Source organism: Borostomias antarcticus, assembly GCF_949987555.1.
Source record: "Borostomias antarcticus genome assembly, chromosome: 24".
NCBI classification, from domain to species: domain Eukaryota; kingdom Metazoa; phylum Chordata; class Actinopteri; order Stomiiformes; family Stomiidae; genus Borostomias; species Borostomias antarcticus.
Window position 1 is genome coordinate 12,727,195 of NC_140257.1, and position 20,265 is coordinate 12,747,459.

The 20,265-nt window shown below is 41.2% G+C and overlaps 2 protein-coding genes across 2 annotated transcripts; both read left to right on the top strand.

Annotated features, from left to right (window-relative positions):
• Positions 1 to 11,650: 11,650 nt before the first annotated feature.
• Positions 11,651 to 15,136, top strand: rgs18 (regulator of G protein signaling 18; the record flags this gene model as incomplete). Its single annotated transcript, XM_084458266.1, has 5 exons — positions 11,651 to 11,772; positions 13,304 to 13,426; positions 13,650 to 13,711; positions 14,226 to 14,392; positions 14,879 to 15,136. 5 exons carry the CDS (start codon positions 11,651 to 11,653, stop codon positions 15,134 to 15,136), a joined length of 732 nt encoding a protein of 243 aa, XP_084314392.1.
• A 3,259-nt stretch (positions 15,137 to 18,395) lies between these two features.
• LOC311325115 (regulator of G-protein signaling 21-like) lies at positions 18,396 to 20,005 on the top strand (the record flags this gene model as incomplete). The annotated part of the gene is made up of 4 exons (XM_084457773.1): positions 18,396 to 18,428; positions 18,739 to 18,823; positions 18,972 to 19,138; positions 19,829 to 20,005. The coding sequence occupies 4 exons, from the start codon at positions 18,396 to 18,398 to the stop codon at positions 20,003 to 20,005; spliced, it is 462 nt and encodes a 153-aa protein (XP_084313899.1).
• Between the last annotated feature and the right edge of the window lie 260 nt (positions 20,006 to 20,265).

Below are 20,265 nucleotides of genomic sequence, written 5' to 3' on the forward strand. Positions count from 1 at the left end.
AGGTGACTTTAATTATTTTTGTATCTAATTTTCTTAATGCCTTACTTCCTTATTAGAACCTATAGCTTTCTTATTGTATAATTGGCAGTTCACTGTTACCTAGTCCCCGCCTAGGGGGCAGTATTGCTACAGGTACACACTCACCCTGTGACCTTCGGTCCTCGATGCCCTTTGGCCCTTGATTCCCAGAAGCCATACAGTATATAGGCATTGAAATGTTTGTCACTTCATGCTGAAGAAGGCCCATGGCCGAAACGTTCTGTCTGCCCTTAATAAAAGAAGACTGAGAAATCATAAGTGAGTGCTGGTATTTTCCAAATCCAATTATATTATTGAACCTGGCACCCAATACTTTGTATAATTTTTTTGAGTTGTGCGCGTTTATACGCTTTTCTACAGACATTTCTTACATACTGTAGAGACAGGGGGAGGATCTGAACTTTTCCACAGTAGAGCAATACACTATTACCAGCAATCATGGCCAGTTTGATAACCCGTTTCTTTTGTCAAAAGGAATATCCGATATGTCGCCTAATAGGGCTTGGGAAAATGTAGTCCCAGACACGACCATCTTGTTTCTACACAGGTGTATCTATTTGTCTGATTGGCTCTACTGCATAGAATCCTATGCAATCAGACGAATAGATACACCTGTGTAGAAACAAGATGGTCGTGTCTGGGACTACATTTGTACAAGAGATCTCAAATCCAGTGATCTCTTTAAGAATCTCCCATATTGAGCTCCAGTAAGGTCTTAATTTGCTGCAACACACACAGAATGACAAAATGGAAATTAAAGATTATGTTCACTTAAATGTTTGTTCGCCTCAAATGACCATCCATATCAGCACTGAAACACAATATGTCTCTGGGCTTCGTGCTGCAAAGTGTTGATTACTAGACATGCATCACTCATGAATATATATTGTAGGTTGCATTTCATAATAAACATCCTTTTTGAATCCATACATAAGATAAGTGTTAATTTGTATTATGAATTGACTATTTAAAGAAGGCTGCAATCGGGGTGTTTTAGGGGTGCATCATTGTCTTGAATTCTTTTGAATTTACATAGCAATATAAAAACACTTTTGAGTAAATGTATCTATTTCTATCATCACATGGTAATTAGCTGCAATGTTTTGCTTGACCTCTCCGAAACTTGCCCATGTAATGTCTGATATGATAACAGCTAATGACTGTAAAGTCTGGTCAGTGACAGCTTAATTGAGACTTTGTACACAATGGATTTAATCACCTACCCTGATGACACACACCACATGACTTCATGAGTAATTTACTTTATTCGTTCAGCAAGTGTGTCGTCAGTCCACTGCTCCATGGTCCCATAACAAATTAGCATAATGTAGTATTTGTCCCATCCTTTAGCATGTCTTTGTCTCTGTATTCACTATAAAACCTTGTCTAAAACAAAATGCTACAATTCCACCCTCACGACCAATAGCTACTTTGTGGATTCTTAAACATAATTAAGAAATGTGAACATTTACACATTAATGCAATTTTTTTGTGTAAAGTTTCAGTAAACTGTCATAAAGCCATCAAGCCCAAATCCATCAAGCTCTTCTGTGCAGTATTCCTTGATGAGCTGGTCTTCTAATGATGAAGCCATTCGGGGAAAATTAGGTTGCTTCGCTATTCATTAAATGTGCTGTAATGACACCCAAATGAATAATGTATGTAAACTAGATCATTGGCTCAATCAATGGGAGTTACTAACAAGATGTAAGATGCTTGATGTTAAAGAAAGTGTTTGGAGTGTATGATGAAAAACTATGGAGATGTAATGATGGAACCATTAAGGCACAGTCAACCCCATGATTCGTGCTCCTCAATCAACAAAGCTCTGCTCACTGCCCAGCGCGCTATACCCCCTACAGTTTGCAGATCCACAGAAGATACGATGGCTCACATCCTCCAAACCACCCTATCCCACCAAGACTAGAGCAAGAGCAAGAGCTTTCAACACTATAACCCCACTCGACACCAAGCTCTGGGTCCTGAGGCAAAGCAGCGCCCTCTGCAAGTGGATCCTGGACTTCCTGTCAGATAGATCCCCGGTTGGTGAAGATACATGTAGCCAACCAAAAGTAATTACGACGGGCCCTATAGTGTATGCTAGTTACTAATTACTAGTTACACACACACTATTAGAGGTATATACATGTATATTTCCCGACAATGTGTTGGATTTTACAGTTTAATTAGATACGTAGGCTATTGTATTGACAAAGTAGAGATTCATAGAGAAAGCTATCAGAACCATGGATAGCGCTCTGACACGCAGTCACAAACAGACAGTTAATCTAATCAACAAGTCAACTAATCAACCAACTGTAGCTGGAATGGTTTCATACTGTAACTATAGGCTATGGCTGTTATTGGTAGTTAAGGCTATGGCTGTTATTAAAGTAGTTCTCAGGCTCTTAATTAAGCCTACCATAATGTATGTATAACTTGTCTTGAAATTTATATCTAATGATAGTCTAATGTTAGGATTATTTAGGACAAACGTTTGTCAGTCACTTGAGGTTCACATTTTGCACCTAAACTAGCTATATTGTCTCTTCACATGATCAAACAGACTTGACATTGGACAACACTGTATTACCCAGCGATCAGCTTTGCATATCTGTACAGGGTATATGGCAAAAATATCAAGTTTGAATTGTTTAATCGTTTTTTAGTTTACAGTATGTAAGTTCATTAATAAACATATCATTTTGTTGTAGATTTATACAGATGATTTTAAGTTAAAAAAAGAGAACTATGTCATGGAAAGCCTTTTCGAGAGCATACTGTGTATAGTGAATGTCATTGTTTTTAATTTAACGCAAGTTCACAGTGCAGGCGCAATTCTGAGGAGGTGATATGAGTCACTCGCAAGGGCCCGTTCTCCACCTAACACATCGTTGGAGAGCCTGCTCTCTTTATGGGCCCTCTCACCCCACGGTCGCACTGCCTGCACTGTCGATATTTACGCCCCTGACCACACCTCATCTTCCCTCACCCTCAACACGGGAGCCCCCCCAGGGCTGTGTTCTGTCCCCATTACTGTACTCCTTGTACACGCATGACTATATAGCCACCTTTGACTCCAACACCATCGTCAAATTTGCTGACGACACAGCAGTGATAGGCCTGATCTCCAGTAATGATGAGAGGGCCTACCTGGAGGAGATGAGGCTCCTGTCCCAGTGGTGTCAGGAAAACAACCTCCATCTTAACGTCAGCAAGACAAAGGAGATGCTGGTGGACTTTGGGAGGAAGCAGGAGAGGAACTACACCCCTTTAATCATCAACTGGACCCTTGCAGAGAGAGTGGACAGCTTCAAGTACCTTGGCGTCCAGATCACCAAGGACCTGACATGGTCAGCACACATAGACACTGTGGTGAGCAAAGCCTGTAGACTGTATCACCTCAGACCTGGGTTATTCATTTATTTATTTATAATCATATAGAATACGCATAATCCATCCAGACCAGACCATCTATCTTATCTTAACCCCCTATCTTTATACTGTATAGAAATGGTACTTATTGTACAATTTGTACATTTGTAACTTGTAAATTGTAATTGAGTGTTGGGGTTTATCTGTATTGAGTATAATCTTGGAGAAAGCAGCAACATGGACTTTAACAAGAAATTACTTATGCAATACTTGCCAATGAAGCAGTGAAATTGACAATTACAAAGTTGGGATGCAAAAGTGCAAGATTCCATTCTTGTTAATTCAGCAGTGCCACAACCCTATGTGTAACACAATTTGGTGAATATACTGTAAACAAAGTCTGTTTCAATACAAGATAAAACCAGATGCCTGTTACAGCCTGATTCTGTTTAATTAGATATACTACAGTAGCTGTCACACTGTCATTGTTTTGAATGAAATGTTTAATTGCAATAGCAAGGACATAAATAAACAGAATGGAACTTTCCAGCAAATAGTGCAATTTCTTTCCCTTTTTTAACTAATAGTTATATTAGTTCATAGTTTTTGCTGTGACCTGGTTTCTTTGCATATCAATCCTCTTTCCTAGCGTGTGCGCCTAGGCAGAGGGATTTGAAAGATAACAGTTTGATAATAATACACAGATAATCACTGGAACGGGTCTCAAAGGCCGGCCTGAAAATGGTTCACTTTAATTAGGCTTTGTCGTTTACACACAGTGAGGGAAGGGAGCCTCAACTCACCAGAGCCTGGAGAACGAGGGACAAAGGGAGGAAGAGAGGAGAGCGGGATGGCAAGAGATTTATCTTTGAATAGAGATGGAGAGAGAGAGAGAGAGAGAGAGAGAGAGAGACAGAGAGAGAGGCAGAGAAAGGAGACAGGACTGTATAGATTCAGATACTGAAATGTCATTTGATAACATGCTGTGTTAGGAGTCGACTTTTAATTGAAACTCGTGAAATCAGGGCAGTCGCTTGTATTACATACTGCTGTATGTACGACTTATTATCTATTATAGTAGGTTGACTCACAATGTGTTGAATTAGAACTCTACGGGAATTCCATAGCACCTCCCATGTTTGTGACTAAGGAACACCTACCCATTTTTTTATTATTATTATTATTGTGTTTTAGTGCAACATTTCCATGAGCATCATTAGCATATTCCCCCACTCAAAGTGCTCCTGCAGATACAGTACTGTACAGTATCTCCATGGTAAACAACGCCTTCCTCTTTACATGAACTAACAGCTCACTGGAGAACAATTACTCTGGAAGAAAGGAAATGTGTCAGTATTTTTTTCCTGATTGAAGTATCACAATATGCTGCACCTTCAAAGGAATCAGCTCAGTCCTCTTACATGAATCCTGAAGGGATACTTTTAAAGCAATGGCATAATTCTCCTACTGATTTTTCGTTAAAGGAGTAGTAAAGGGAAAATGTATGTTTAGCCCTGTTTTAAAGTTACTTATGATCATATACAATTATACAATATACAACAGTTCAGATCAAAACGTTGACAAAACTAGCACTTTTGAGAAAGTCTGATAATTGCTCTACCACCGTTTTGGCCATACAATGGATGTGGGTGGGCACCTTGAAAAATCTTTCAAAAACATGTTAAACTCTCAATTTCAAAGACAAGAAACTCACCGAGGTGTTAGTTGGCATTCTGACATATAATTCGCCATAAAGTAAGATTCTAGTTCATCTGGAAAGGCTTTTTTAAATATTTAACATAGAACTATTTAGTCGCAGCACATACGTGTGTAAACTTCTGCAAACTAGGTAGCCTAGCAACATAAACAATAACAATAGCTACCGTAAGTAGTTCCGCTTCCTGAATCCCCTCTGCGGATTGATCTACATATCTACAACGATCGCTTCAATACAAGTCAATGGATTTCATAAAATTATCAATAAAACCCTACAGGATTCCTACTGTGCGGCAAATTTGATGTCAGAATACCAACAGACACCAATTACCCCCTCGGTGAGCTTCTTGTCTTTGAAATTGAGAGTTTAACATGTTTTTGAAAGATTTTTCAAGGTGCCCATCCACATCCATTGTATGAGCAAAACGGTGGTAAGCAATTATCAGACTTTCTCAAAAGTGCTAGTTTTGTCAACGTTTTGATCTGAACCATTGTATATGATCATAAGTAACCTTAAAACAGGGATAAACATGCATTTTCCCTTTACTACTCTTTTAAAAAGACAGTCTTTCGAGGCAATTGTCTCTGATGATACACCAAATTATATTTAGTCTGTTTCACAGCATTGTAAATCACAGTTATGTCAGGATATTTACAGTTTCACGTATGCTGGTATTCATTGTCTGTGATGTAGCCTACTGTTCAAGGCATATGACAACCATTAAGAAGATCAAGTAAAGAGTTTGGGGACATGGCATGAACAGCAGCTTGGCACAAAGTCTTATTCTGCGGTTCTTGTTGTGAAAAGCCACCTTTTCTCCAGTCAGTCTCTTGGTGGGGATTGGGGAATGGTGGTGGAGGGGGGGGGGGGCTCAGACTGGAGTCACTCAGATGAAACTGATCTGTACATCATCTGTCCGATCCACCCAGTCTCTGACTCCACCTCCACCCCATCCCCTCCAGAAGCTGCTGAAGCGAGGCCCAACACTGTCACTATTATGGCTTGACATTTCATTTGTCTCCAAGAGGGTGTAAACATTGACTAACTACACTTTGCAGAGATGACACTGCCATGTCTGTAGAACAGATTCTATCCCTCTAGGGATTCTTGAGGTGGTCGGTTAACCGTGGCTGAGTGATAAGTGCCAACAATAGTGTGAAATTATGTTATGACGTTTTTTTTTTTAATAAAGAAACTGAGTCCTTTGTTTGCACCTTGAATCACAGGGAAAAAGACCATTCTGGAAATGCAGATGGTTACACTACTGTATGTGTCAGTTCATCAACCAAAATAGAATAGGTAGGCTTTTTCCCCAGAAAATCAAATCAGAGTCATGAGACCACCATCTTGCTCTTATTCAGTTGCTGATGTGAGTGACTGGGGACAAAGCAGGAGGAGGCTGGACTTGCCACAACTTCCACACACTAAGAAAATTGCTTCACTACTCCAGTCTTTTTCAGTGGTCCTGCTATGATAATGTTACAATTCCATATAGGCTACATGTGTATGTTATGTGGGTGGAGAAATAAAGCATTGTTATTATTCAAACAGATATTCATTACAGCAGTTCTACTATAGTATAATAAAGTACTGAGTTTTGCAGCGGAATGCATATTCAAACGACAGTTTTATCCAATTATGGAGGCCGAGAGAAGACAGAAATCTCTCTTTGGAAGTAAATGTTTATTGATCTAGAGGACCCGGCATGTAAATCCTGATTTGTATGTGAGTACTGTCTGGCGTGGACCACTGCGGTAGTGGAATCCATCACTATTGGCATGTGGACTTGATTACTGGAGAGAGTCTGAAACTCTCATAGACCTATGATAAAGAGCTCTGTCCTGGCCTCTTTACAACCACATCACTCAGAGTGTCCACACAAAGGGACAGTCCAGCGCCACCAAACACCCCGCGCTCCGGCCTCTTGTTACCTCGGTCGCCTCAACTTAAGGCCCCTCCCTGTTGATCCACCGTGGCCTATATGCCCCAGAGCTGAGAAGAACAAAACGAAACCCTTTTGTGTCTGTGAATGAGGACAGGTGGAGCGAAAAAGTAAAAGTTTTCAAAGGAAGGGGGGTTTGAGGTAAAGGATTCAGAAGTGATTAGTCAGTAGATTTCCTGCACTACATCCTCTCTACTGTACCTCTGGGGTGTATGGGAAATGGTGGTGTAGAATGGACTCAGCCACTACAGCTCATTAGGCCTACTACTGTATAAAGGAGAATGATCCTCATAAATTATGAATCGTTTATATAAAAACGTGCATGTACATACAGTAGAGTGATTTCGATAGCTTGGTTGCGGTGTTCTTTTTTTCCCTTGGTTCTGTGGGAATGTTGGGCAGTCAGACCCACACTAAAAACGACTCCAGTCTTCAGATGGGTAAAGCTTGCGATGCAGCCAGATAATACCTAATTGTAATCAGTCAGGCGCAGGTGCACTGTAGGCACGCCCAGTACTGCTGCTGATCGAGCCTCCACTCCACACAGCCCTGCGCGCTATGGCGCTATCTCCTCTCTGTGAAGATGGTTGTTATCAGCACTAGACTTGCTTTCTGGCAAGGAAATATTCTTATCAAAGCCTTTGTTCACAGCACACTTTCCAGACTACATTATACTACGGGTGTGTGGGTGGCTTACTCATGGCGATAAGTCAAATCTTGATAAAACGATCTTAGATGAGATTCGTCTTGAGCTCGCGTTCTTGACCAGACACATTAGACTGAAGGGTAGAATGACTGATTCCACCGCACATCATTGGATGGCAGTATTGAGCTTGCTTGCACTATATGTACCAACACTGTGTCGATGGCTATCAGACAGAAACACCCACAAGAGGAAATACATATCTTCTGGTAAATATTACAAAATGTACCTAACGACTAGAATGTTCTGCTGAAGTCCTGCGTATAACATATTTTTGTTTCATTTTTTCAGAGCTTTTTTCCCCCTCATAAGACCACATGAAATCATTTTTCTCTGTACATCCCCTGTTCACAACCCCCACTTGGGTGTAAACACACTTACTGTTGCTGCTTCCGCTTTGAGACACATGCAGTATGCAGAAGCCCTTGAGCTGTAGTGTGCTCCTTGCGCTCAGAGCTGTTTCCCCGCGAGACTGCTCAGTGGAAATGATGTCATGGTGATGGGGTAAGCCATCAAGATTCAAGATTCATGCAGGTGTCATCAGACCAACTTCAGCATAGCCTACTCTCACAGCTGAGAGCAGAGCACTCGCTTCCTGGAAGCTTTCAGCGTTCTGGTAAAGTCTGGGGAGGGAGATCCCTGAATTGATAGACTCGACACACAACTACTGAGCCAGCCTCACACAGACAAGAAATGATAGCCACATGTTATTGGTTTGAGATCAGAAATATAGTTTTATACCTTCGACCTTCCAAGAACACAGCAGGGCAGTTTCCCAGATAATATTGATGTGATGCATATGCCTGACTTAAACTGGTCTTGCCTTTCAATGATGGATTTCTTGTGAGGGCACTGTGTCTTTGAAAATGGACCCTAATCTATTCAAAACAGAGCTGTGATTACATCAAAAGTCTGCAGAGGAGTATTCTCTGCCCGTGAAATCACCCCCAATGGATTACGGCTCGTTGCGAGCGCACCACCATGCAGTATGCTTACTTGCCATCCGGAGATGGAATTCCTAATGTGGCTGATCATGAAAAGGAAATAGCGGCATACTAGTGGGAGGTCTGACTGCTGATGTCATACCCCCTTTGTGAGATGATAAAGGAGTCTGGGGTTCTGACATGGCAGGGCCTTGCACACTCATCTCATAATTAGTTTTCCTACGCCAATCCTGAATGACACATTCTTTGACATTCCAATTATGGTATCATGGTACAGGGGAGACTCAGCATGGCCTAGGTTTGCTGCCGTCAAAGTATCCTTTGTGAGGATTTGAGATCATCCACTGTATGTTGCTGTTGAACTTTGTGACTGGCTGAGTGTGGCGTTGTAGTCGTTGACCCATGTATGGAGATCTTTCAGTACAAACGTCTCAGACAGGAAGTAGTCCCTCCACCCTGTCAGCACTTTTCAGTTTCATCTCCATCACTTCCCTTTTTCACTGGCCTCATCCAAACCTATTGTCAAAGACTGTTTGCATCATGACAGCCTACTGATTTATAGATGCTGTGTTACAGTACACAAGTCAGCAATTCAGTGTAGACCTGTTCTCAAAATAGTAAATAATATAGTAATTCACACAGAAACGCACTGAGAATTCACAATGAATGTTAGTAAGGCAATGCGATGACTGCATGACAGTATATCGTACAGAAGGCACACAACTTTAAACAGAGGGTGCTTGATCTAACATTAAATCCTACTGACAGGAATGGCCCTATGCCAAATAATTGTCATTTTTACATACAGTATATCCATTTACATTTAAGTCATTTAGCAGACTCTCATCCAAAGCAGCTTTATTTGTCTAGAGTAAGTGAAAGTACATCCCAGTCATCGTCAGTGAAGCCTTTTATAAGAACAATGACACCAGCAGTCACAGTGCTACAGTAGATAGACATAATGGTATTAGGGGCTGGGCGAGGGTGTTTGCCCAGTGAATATGAACACAGGTTCGGTAAGGTACAGTATATGATGGGGTTGGGTGACTCTGCCAGAGTTCCCAAGCAAATGATGTGTGTGTGTGTGTGTGTGTGTGTGTGTGTGTGTGTGTGTGTGTGTGCGTGTGTGTGTGTGTGTGTGTGTGTGTGTGATTGCTTTAAGAATACTACGACTTGGTAATTAAATGATTAAACTGCAATTGTTCTCTGAATATAATTGAGAATGAATGAGTGAGTGAGTGAGTGAGTGAGTGAGTGAGTGAGTGAGTGAGTGAGTGAGTGAGTGAGTGAGTGAGTGAATGAATCAATGAATCAATGAATCAATGAATGAATGAATGAATGAAACAAATCTAATACTCTGTCTTGGATGTTCTGGCTTGGATGTTCAATGAGATATCTGCACCGTGACTAAAGAACAAAGTCGATAGACCTCTTAATTCGTTGCAATGATTAAACTTTATTTTAATCAACTTACCATTGAACATAGTCCAGAAGGCAGAGCCAAAACAAGTCAGCCACTTCCTCAAAGTTTTGCTCAAATGTAGCAACTAAATGTCATAATTCAACTCCATTATACTTTACTAGGCTCATCATATGCATGCTGTAGCTATTTGAGAGAGAATGGGAAAGTATTAGTAAATCAATCAATCAATCAAAGCTTTATTTGTTTAAATGGCCCTAATAGGCATGGAGACCAGGCATGCCTGATACATTGGGTATGGAGTTGAGGGACAACAGCAGATACCTGTAGTTGATATATCAAATTATATGTAGTCTGTTTCACAGCATTGTAAATCACGGTTATGTCAGGATATTTATAGTTTCACGTATGCTGGTATCAGAGATCAGTGATAAATTGGCAAGGACCTTTGTTTGTTACCGTTAAAGACAAGACATACTATCTCAGTTGTTTGTTGTTGATACTTCACCTCTGTGCGTTATTTCTCTCTCTCTCTCTTGCAATTCCTCTTTTTATCTCCCTCTCTTTTCTCGCCTTCCTCTCTCCCTCTCCTCTCCCTCTCTCCCCTTAAACAAAGCCATCACATTTGTCTCTGTCTCGCGGCAAATGCACCTATTCCCCGTTGCTTTCCCCCGAGTCACAGTGAGTTTGTCTATCTCCATGAAGTCACTGAATGGAAACACAGGGCGCCATCCTCTATTGTATTTTACTATTCATCCTCATTCTCTCTCTGTCTGTGCAGCCTCAGGGGTCAGTGGCATCACAGGATGAGTCCAGCTGGGAGAGGGACCCTGCGTTTTCGGGGGGCCTCTAGCTGATTTTGCCATCAACCCAACATTGTCCAAGCGCCACAGGGTTTTTTTTTTCCCCAGTGGCGTTTTTAGACCTTGAGCCTTGGGTTTCCTGCATGGAGAATGGATGGATGCTTTAGCATTGATGCGTGCTCGATGTTGACAGAGTAGATGTACAGTAGCATCATCGCCATAACACAATAACCATGAGAATAAACAAACCCCTGACAGACATCACTTCCCATGTTGGAATAAGTGTTTTTTTTTTATAACCAAAAAAAATCCAGATTCCTTCAGAATAAATATTAATATAATACAAGCACTATGAATGTACCACTGTAAGATCAAAGCATAAGGTGTTGGGGACCAGGGGGACAGGTCTTGTTTTGGGGGCATTACTTTTATATTGATGAGGCTCATTATGGTGAAAAACTGTGTCATTACAGTTTGATGTAGCAGTTACAGTCTGTGCCAGAAGCCACGGTTAGGGGGGGGTTTCTCCCCTGATGATGATTCAGAAAAACACTGAGTGGTTTCCTCTGGTTAGGAAGTCAAATGATAGGTATGGGAAATGCACGGTATGTGAACAGGCTTTATAATTGACGTCTTCAATCGAGGGGTTAAAAATGAGACCTACCCCTGGCCTGGTTTCACGCCTGTTACAAGTTAGTGGAAAGAGCATGGAGACGTTTGTCTTTCTATTTCCTCAATTCAACTTTTTGGCCCCAAAAGAGGAAGCATATTTCAAAATGCTTGGTCCAGAGCACTTGCAAGCATCGAGAATGAAAGATAATAATACAAGGTAAGGCTCTGAACTCGATACATTCTGTTCTCTTCATTTGTAAAGTGTAACTGGTTGATTTTAAGCGGTCTGAACTCTGTCCTTTGTGACATTTTGTCAGAAAATCACTTCCTTTATCTGTATTGCTCAACAAAGCATGAGAAAACAGAGACCATCTTGCGTCTGACATGAATAGGCTCTCTAATATGGTAAAAATGTCTCCTAACACCCTATTATGAAAGGTAGAGTTTACCATAAGGACATTCCTCTGTGGTGTGTACTTTTCTAGGTCCTTTACATTTATTAGTTTATCTACATCTCCAGTCTTTGACGAGAAACGTACAGCAGATAAAACTGTGGGTAATGAAGTGACATGGCAATGTTTTTCTGAATGTTTGTGGGTATTGTGGGGCCTCGGTGTGTTGTTACAGTTGATTCAAGTATCAATGAATTGATGGAATTAAGAATGAAATGGTTGGATTATACACCTAGCTTACAATATAGGAGGAAAGACTGAATGAAGGATGTTCTTGTCAAATTTGTTTGCACTGTGTGCATTTCTATCCAAATGAATGTGATGCAGATGTAGTCACTGTAGCTGGCTTGGTTAGAAGCCCTGTGCATCCTCGAAGCTTGCTTTGTGTTGTTTCTGTCAACATTATGGACACACAGCGATGGTTCGCTTTCTGGCTGACACCACCATTGCACTTTGCTAGCAACATTCTCAAAGGTGTGATGATACATCCACACCATCTCCACCTATGAGATGTCACTGCTGCCTGGCTTCAGTGAAACCTCTGAGCTTGGTTGACCTTTACATCAGCTGTCCAGTCTGATCACAGAAGTGGAGTGAACAAAGAGGACAGATTGTTTTTTTTAATTGCCATGTAACACCACTAGCCTAGTCTACCTCTAGACTTAAGGTGCATTGTTGGAGAAAACCTGCTTTATTTTCATACTCTGCTGTGACATATACTAACTGATTGAAGGGTCAGTGGTTCGAATCCCAGCTCCCACTGTCCACATGTCGAAGTGTCCTTGAGCAAGACACCTAAATTGCTCTCAATGAGCAGGCTAGCACCTTGCATGGCAGCTACCGCCATTGGTGTGTGAATGTGTGTGTGAATGGGTGAATGAGAGGTCATTGTAAAGCGCTTTGAGTGCCGCTAAGGTGGAAAAGCGCTATATAAGTGCAGTTCATTTACCATTTACCATAACATACACTTAAACTAGAATACCCAATAATTTAGAATGTGTATACATCTGTGTACTGCCAATGTGTGTGTGATTATTTATGTGTGTACTGTCACTGTGTGTGTGATTATTTGGAATGTGTATACATCTGTGTACTGTCAATGTGTGTGTGATTATTTATGTGCACGTACTGTCACTGTGTGTGTGATTATTTAGAATGTGTATACGTGTGTGTACTGTCAATGTGTGTGTGCTTATTTATGTGTGTACTGTCACTGTGTGTGTGGTTATTCAGAGTGTGTATACATGTGTGTGCTGTCAGTTTGTGTGACCAGGGTTTTATTCCCCTTACTTTCAGACTCAAAGAGAAGGGCAGAAGGTGGCAGCAACACCTCCGGCTGACCAAGTCCAGCTCACATGAGGACATCAGCCCTGACCAAAAGAGGAGTGCAGAAACCAAACCTAGCTGCCAACAACCCTGGTACAGCGCCTGCTACAGTGTGTCTGTTTGGTCCACCACAGGCCCACATACTGCTATTGAGTTTAAACACAACTCAATAGCAGTATGTGGTGAAATAAAATAAGTACTAAATAAATATAATAAATGATAAATATATATTTATATATATATATATATATATATATTTATATTGCTGAAGGCATCAGCAGCAAGTGGCTGACAATGTTTCCCTGACTTCTTGCAGCATCTCAATGGAGGCAGCTTTGGTTTGGAGCGACTCGTTTGAAGAACTCCTAAAGCATTCAGGTTGGACTGCAGCCTGTAATTTCCCATTCAGTCACAAATTGCAGTCCAGTCCAAACCATTTTGTTCAAAGCTCAACATTTGCAGGAAGCTAGTGAGTCTGTGGGGAAATAGAGGTTATAGAAGGAAGCACCAAGGAGTTTCACTACAGGGCTTTTGGTTTGCAGTTGCACAGCCAATTCCCCCTCTATTATACTGCACTATTCCAATCTATGAGTATATCTACAGCAGTCCTGTATGTTTTGAAAAGGACTGTTACAATACAATCTTAGGTTCCCCCAAAACATTGAGATCCTTTTAATATTAACTGTACACTCTCTATATGTCTTGCTTTACTTTATACTACTTCATGTAGATACTGTTCTTTTTCTTGTACATAACAGTTCAGCATAACTGAATGACTGCCTTACATTTATCTGCCACAAATGTACAATATGCAACGCATATCCCAGGATTAGCAGCCGATGAACACCACAGCGGTCAGTAACGAAGTGGGCCTTTTTCTCCTTAAATGCAGATGGAGTCGAGACCTTCTCTCAGTTCCTCAAGACTGAGTTCAGTGAAGAGAACATCGAGTTCTGGCTCGCCTGCGAGGACTACAAGACCACTGACACCGAGACCAAGCTGCTGTCCAAAGCCAAGCAGATGTACGCTCATTTCATTGACGCCGAGGCCCCCAAAGAGGTGAAGTACAGTATGCAGAACTGAGCGGACTGATGCCATTTCCCTAAATAGCCCGGCTCATCATAAACCTGTGAAAATGTTCAATCATCTTCCTCTTGACAATGATAACCTAATCTGCCAACGATCTGGATGCACTGTGGGAGTTCAAAAGATGACTGGTGCAATATATCAGCATAAGGCACTGCAGGTTGACCTTTATGAACTTCATAGCAGCAGTTTAATGCAGACCGCCTAGCAGAGGCCCTACTGTGCTGGAGGAGAGAGCCTGAGCGAGCGGTTTTCTGTAGAGGAACCCTGTGGTTTGTAGGTCTCTGCAGCACTAGAGTGAGACACGGCTTTTATAGAAACATGTGGTCGAGCTGTGAGCTGGATGAATAATACTGAGGCAGGGTTGGACAGAGTTTGTGTTGTCTAGCAGAAGAAACAGAGGACTCAGATGAATGAGGGGTAAATGTATATCGCTGACTGGAGTCCTCATTTTTTCAGATCAACATTGACTACTCGACAAAGGTGGCCATTCAGAAGAACATCGTCCAGCCCACCAGGAACTGCTTCGATGCAGCGCAGAATAAAGTCTACAGTCTGATGAAAAAAGACTGCTACCCCCGGTTCCTGGTCTCAGACATCTACCTGCGCCTCACTAAGGGGAAGGCTCCAGGAGTCCCCATGTGCCGGAGGAGGTCGCGATCCTGTGTGTTCAATGAGCATGTCGAGACCCCCACAGACTCCTCTGCCTGGCTGTAACCTCTCCCACCATAACCCCCACATCCACCTTCTACTTTACTGCAGTGCAATGCCTGTCGTTGGTGACTCTGCATGATAGCAGCCTCTTTAAATAGGCTTTCTGAGATTTGACTCAATTGAAATGTTCTTTAACCAAGCACAGAACAGATACTGTACCTTGCAGTCAAATACTAATATGAGATATTCATCTTTCACACTGTACAACATCTGATATTGCTTAATACAATGTTTAATATATGATCATGATTATTCTGTTTGCCTTTGAGTTGTAAATTGTATATATTTGTCTGTGGAATAATTATTCAAGTAAACAATGTCTCATAACAACGCAACAAGAACTTTGGTGTTTTCAATTATGATATACACTTTAACTGATAGGGCTCTAATGTTTGCTATAATGTAGGGCAAGGTGCCATGGGTGTTTTGAATCAATAAAATATTAATGGACCTTACAAACCAAACAGTCCTACTGTACCAGGATAGAATTATTCATGGCATGCAAAGGTATGCATAGGCTAGTATCTCTCACAAAGACAAATATTCCAACCTGTCAATGATCTCCATGAGTTTATACTACCTTTTCAAATGTGTATGTAGTGTGGAGGAAGCATTGCCACATTTCACAACACAAGCACATACACACACACACACACATACACGCATAATGTACACAAACACACACGCGTGTTCCCTTTTTCTCTCTCTCTCTCTCTCACACACACACTACTCTCTCTCTCTCTCTCTCTCTCTCTCTCATTTTTCTCTCTCACACACACACACACACACACACACACACACACACACACATACACACACACACACCCTAGGCTGACATAGATCATTAACAAACGTCATTGTCTCCAGTAGCCTGTGGAGCAATAGACCCTCCTACCCATCTCAGCCTGAGACGCCACCATTCTAGCAAACCTGCCTGGAATACCTCATAGTCAACATCAATTATGTATGCATGCATGAAGGTATTGGAATGCAAAATGCTAGATTTATGTTCATTAAAATGGACAGGGGGTGGGATGACACAATGATAGAATAGAAAAGGTACTGTCGGAATGTTATTAGGGTTCCAAAGTCATACAGTAACAGAGATTATCTTGTTCCGTCACGCAATGCATAGTACTCTAATTCTGCATGGCTTTTTCACTGAGGAGTTTGGTAATAGGTGCTGTATTCCATCATTTTTAACAAATGTAAAATAAATAAATGAATTAACAAATACATAAATGATAGGTAGCCTGCCCTGTATGTATTGCAGTGCCTTGAAGAAAGAGATTGTCTGAGGGAAACATATCTACACATTCCCCTCTGGCAAAAAAAAGAATGCTATGAGCTATAATGAAGTAGTTAGCAGCAGACATTTACAATGATCTGAAAGACAAATGAGGTTCGGAAAACATTTCCTCACTTCATTTCTTCCTGCTGATTTTCCCATACCTCAAGAATAAACCCACTCTGTGACCCACGGCAGGAAAACAGCCAAAGGAGAAGTTGACAATGAGATTCAAGTCCTTGCCTGAGAATGAAATATTAATTTCTTCCTGACATGGTGGGTATTGGGCAATGTAGCACTGTGGAAAATATATTTATTTTCTTTATTTGAAAGCTAAAGATGCTGTGGAAAGCTTGAAAGGACACAGAGCATCCCCTTGTGGTTGGTTGGGAAAAGGTCCATTTAGACATTGATTTACTAATATTATTGTTACAGTAATGTTAATGTTTTCAGTGTGTTTTCTGTTAAATGTCAAATTCATGAGTACGCATTTGAATATATCCATTTGAGGATTTGCGTTATACACAGAATTGTGTGCTTTGGAAGACCTAAACATACCTAAACATGATTCCAATTGTGCTTCAGAAAATTATAGTTTCCAAAACATTCAGAACATGAGAAGGCAGAGCATGCAGTACAGCTCTGAAAACTAACTAGCCCTACCCTCGAGACAGTGGACATGTGAGCCAGGCCGCTTTTTTGTCAAACAAATTCCCTGTCTTGGTTTGTCCACACATATGCAAACAGGGACAGACATCCTTCCATCACCTGGCCAAATTTCCATTCCAGACTTGTTTGGAAAGTCCATCACGTCCTGTGGAGGTCGGAGTAGGTCCGGTACCATGACCTGTTATCAACCTCACTGACATGGCTGCTGAGTACAGGTACATATGGTTATTAGCTGCCCCATACAGTATGCCTAGCTGACGCTTACAGTAAAATGTCAAATTTGATATTGTAAGGTTTTAGATTTACCATAACCAGACTGGAATGGGTGTCTCACCTGTCTGTGAAAACTATCACTGGCCTCACCAGCAGCATACTAAATATACTTAGCATCACTCAAAACATGCACACAGCCCAGCCCTGCAAAGTGCATTTATTATAAATGAATAAATGTACTGATTTGCACCGGAGTTCAACTAATGCATTAACACACGCGAATCTCCCTCAGGCTGAACAAAAACTGCTCTTCAGTGTAAGACCTAGAGAGTATTCCACATGGATGAAACTAAGGTTTTGACATGCACGCTGCTCGCAATTGTTTTTGTGTCAAATTGATAAATGTGCTTGATGTTGTAGTACAATGGATATGCAAATTACAGGATGCTGGGCATTTTCCCTTCATGCTCTATTTGGTTATGGTCAGGATCCCAGTCTGTGGTTTTATCACCAAACACTTTATCATGGTCTAATCTCATTTATTTCTCTATGTGTAGTTTGGGAGGCTGCTGCCCTCGTACTCTAATGTGTTTATTGATGCTTGGCCATTTGCTATTATACTGTCACTAATATAGCAATAAGTGCTGATCTGGCACTGTGGCTAAATTGAACAGGTGGTTTCTGCTGACCTGGTCAAGACACAAGTGTAACAGTGTTTTATCAGGATTGATTCTGGGATTTCATATTCTTTCAGCTCTTCCACTAAGAGGGAATCAGAAGCAGGCTAGAAGCATTCCTTCCGTCACAGGTAAGCACTCTCCCAGCCAGATATGGAAGGCTTAAGGATGCCCTAACCCAACAGGGTTTTGCATACTAATTTCCATGAGTTCCATTCATGGAGGAGGCTTGTGTAGATTTGTCCAGACACTTGACTGCCTCATCTCAAAACAATCCCAAACTGAGCTACACAGCGGCAGGAGACATCTCACTTTTCAGACAAAGGACGCAGAGATGGCGATAAAGTGAGTTACTTCCTATTCGATTCCAGGGCCTGTAACAATCGTTCTCTACAGCCTACTACTCGCAGCAGCAATGTGGAAAGTACCAGGGAAGTTTGCTCTCACTGTAAGTTTCACTTGAAAAATGTTGATCATCTATAGATTCTTTAAACTACATTGAATAAACACTGAAAAGTCTGGACAAAAATATAGAATAACCGACGAAACGAAATTCTATTGGGTGGAATTTAAAATATGTATGTTGAATAGCAACAAAGGAATTATGATTTTGTATGCAGCAATATATTAATCGGATCATCCTTTATTCAACAGGTGTACGTGAGGTGAGAATGGTAGCCTTGACACTGTAGTGAGTCAATGATAAGTGAGTGATAGATCTCAGTGACTAGTGATAGATCTCAACCCTCTTTTTCAAGGGTAGGTTGTGTTGCTTTCCCAAGGATCCACTCGAAGGGGCTGAGACTTGGGGAGAGTCTGTGGACAAACTCCTGGCATGTAAATGTGAGGAATGACACATCATTTCACCATTTAGCTTATCTGGGAACCAAGTTTTTCCATAGTTGCTCATTCGTAATGTAATATTAATTGTTAATCAAGTTGGTATTTACATTTGCAATCTTTTCATAGTTGTTTTCTCTCTCATCTCTAGCTGGCCAGATAGCCTTCCGTGAGTTCCTCAAGACCGAGTACAGTGAGGAGAACATCCTGTTTTGGCTGGCCTGTGAGGACCACAAAAAGATCAAGTCTGTTCCAGAGATGATCTCCTCTGCTAACAGGATTTACTCAGAGTTTGTTCAAGTGGAGGCGCCCAGACAGGTAGAGCTGACGGCAACAACTGGGGATGTATTCCCACAGATAGATAGATAGATAGATAGATAGATAGATAGATAGATAGATAGATAGATAGATAGATAGATAGATAGATAGATAGATAGATAGATAGATAGATAAATAGATAGATAGATAGATTGATTAACCGTAATTAACAAAAAGCTGTAATTAACAAAAAGATAGATTAACCGTAATTAACAAAAAGCTGTAATTAACAAAAAGCCGCTTCAACACTGACAGTCTCCACAGAAGGAACTACTTATTGTATTCTATGATTTGGTTGCCTTTCTATTTAAAGCGGCAGTGTGGTATTTTGGACATTTAGACCTATTTGTGGTCTGTCTACCATGAACCTGAAACATACAGACCATAATTTCACTGATCGTTCCAGTATTGAGCTAGCTGCAGTTTTTCTGGAGGCTCTCACTGGGCTACAATGGAAGTCAATGGGGCATATGGAAATGTGTTGGAAAAACTACTGTATGATAAATGTGCTTTTCCGAGATGGGAAGCACAGGGTGTAATCTTACCAGTCTCAGTATGCTCTCCTGTGAAATATATCGCAAACCAAATATTTTTAAATGCTTGGCAAAACTTACCCTACTAATATGAACTAGCCTACACAATCATTATTTGAGACAAATTACCAACCTATCATTATGTTTTCACCTGCAGATCAACATTGACTGTGGGACCAGAGAAAGCATAACCAAAAACATCTCCCAGCCCAGTCTCACCTCCTTCGACAATGCACAGAAGATGATCTACTGTCTGATGGCTCGGGATTGTTACCCGCGATTCCTAAAGTCTGACATCTACCAGGCACTGCTGAGGAGAGCAGACACAAGGTGACTCTCTCAAAACCACAGGCTCTTCAAAACGCATAGCCTACCCAGCTCCGGTTCTTCATCTTTTAATCAAAATACAGTAGTAGTAGAGATACAGTACTGTTGTAGCTGGTTCCTACAGTAGCCCACAGCAGTAACTCAAATGTCTGTTAAAGGATGTGTACACTGAATTTCATGTTTAGCCCTATTCCTGGCTCCCCTGGCATGTATCTGACTAGTACAGGTTAAAATATTTCTGTTTTGTGCAGTATAGAGTTCTGTGTC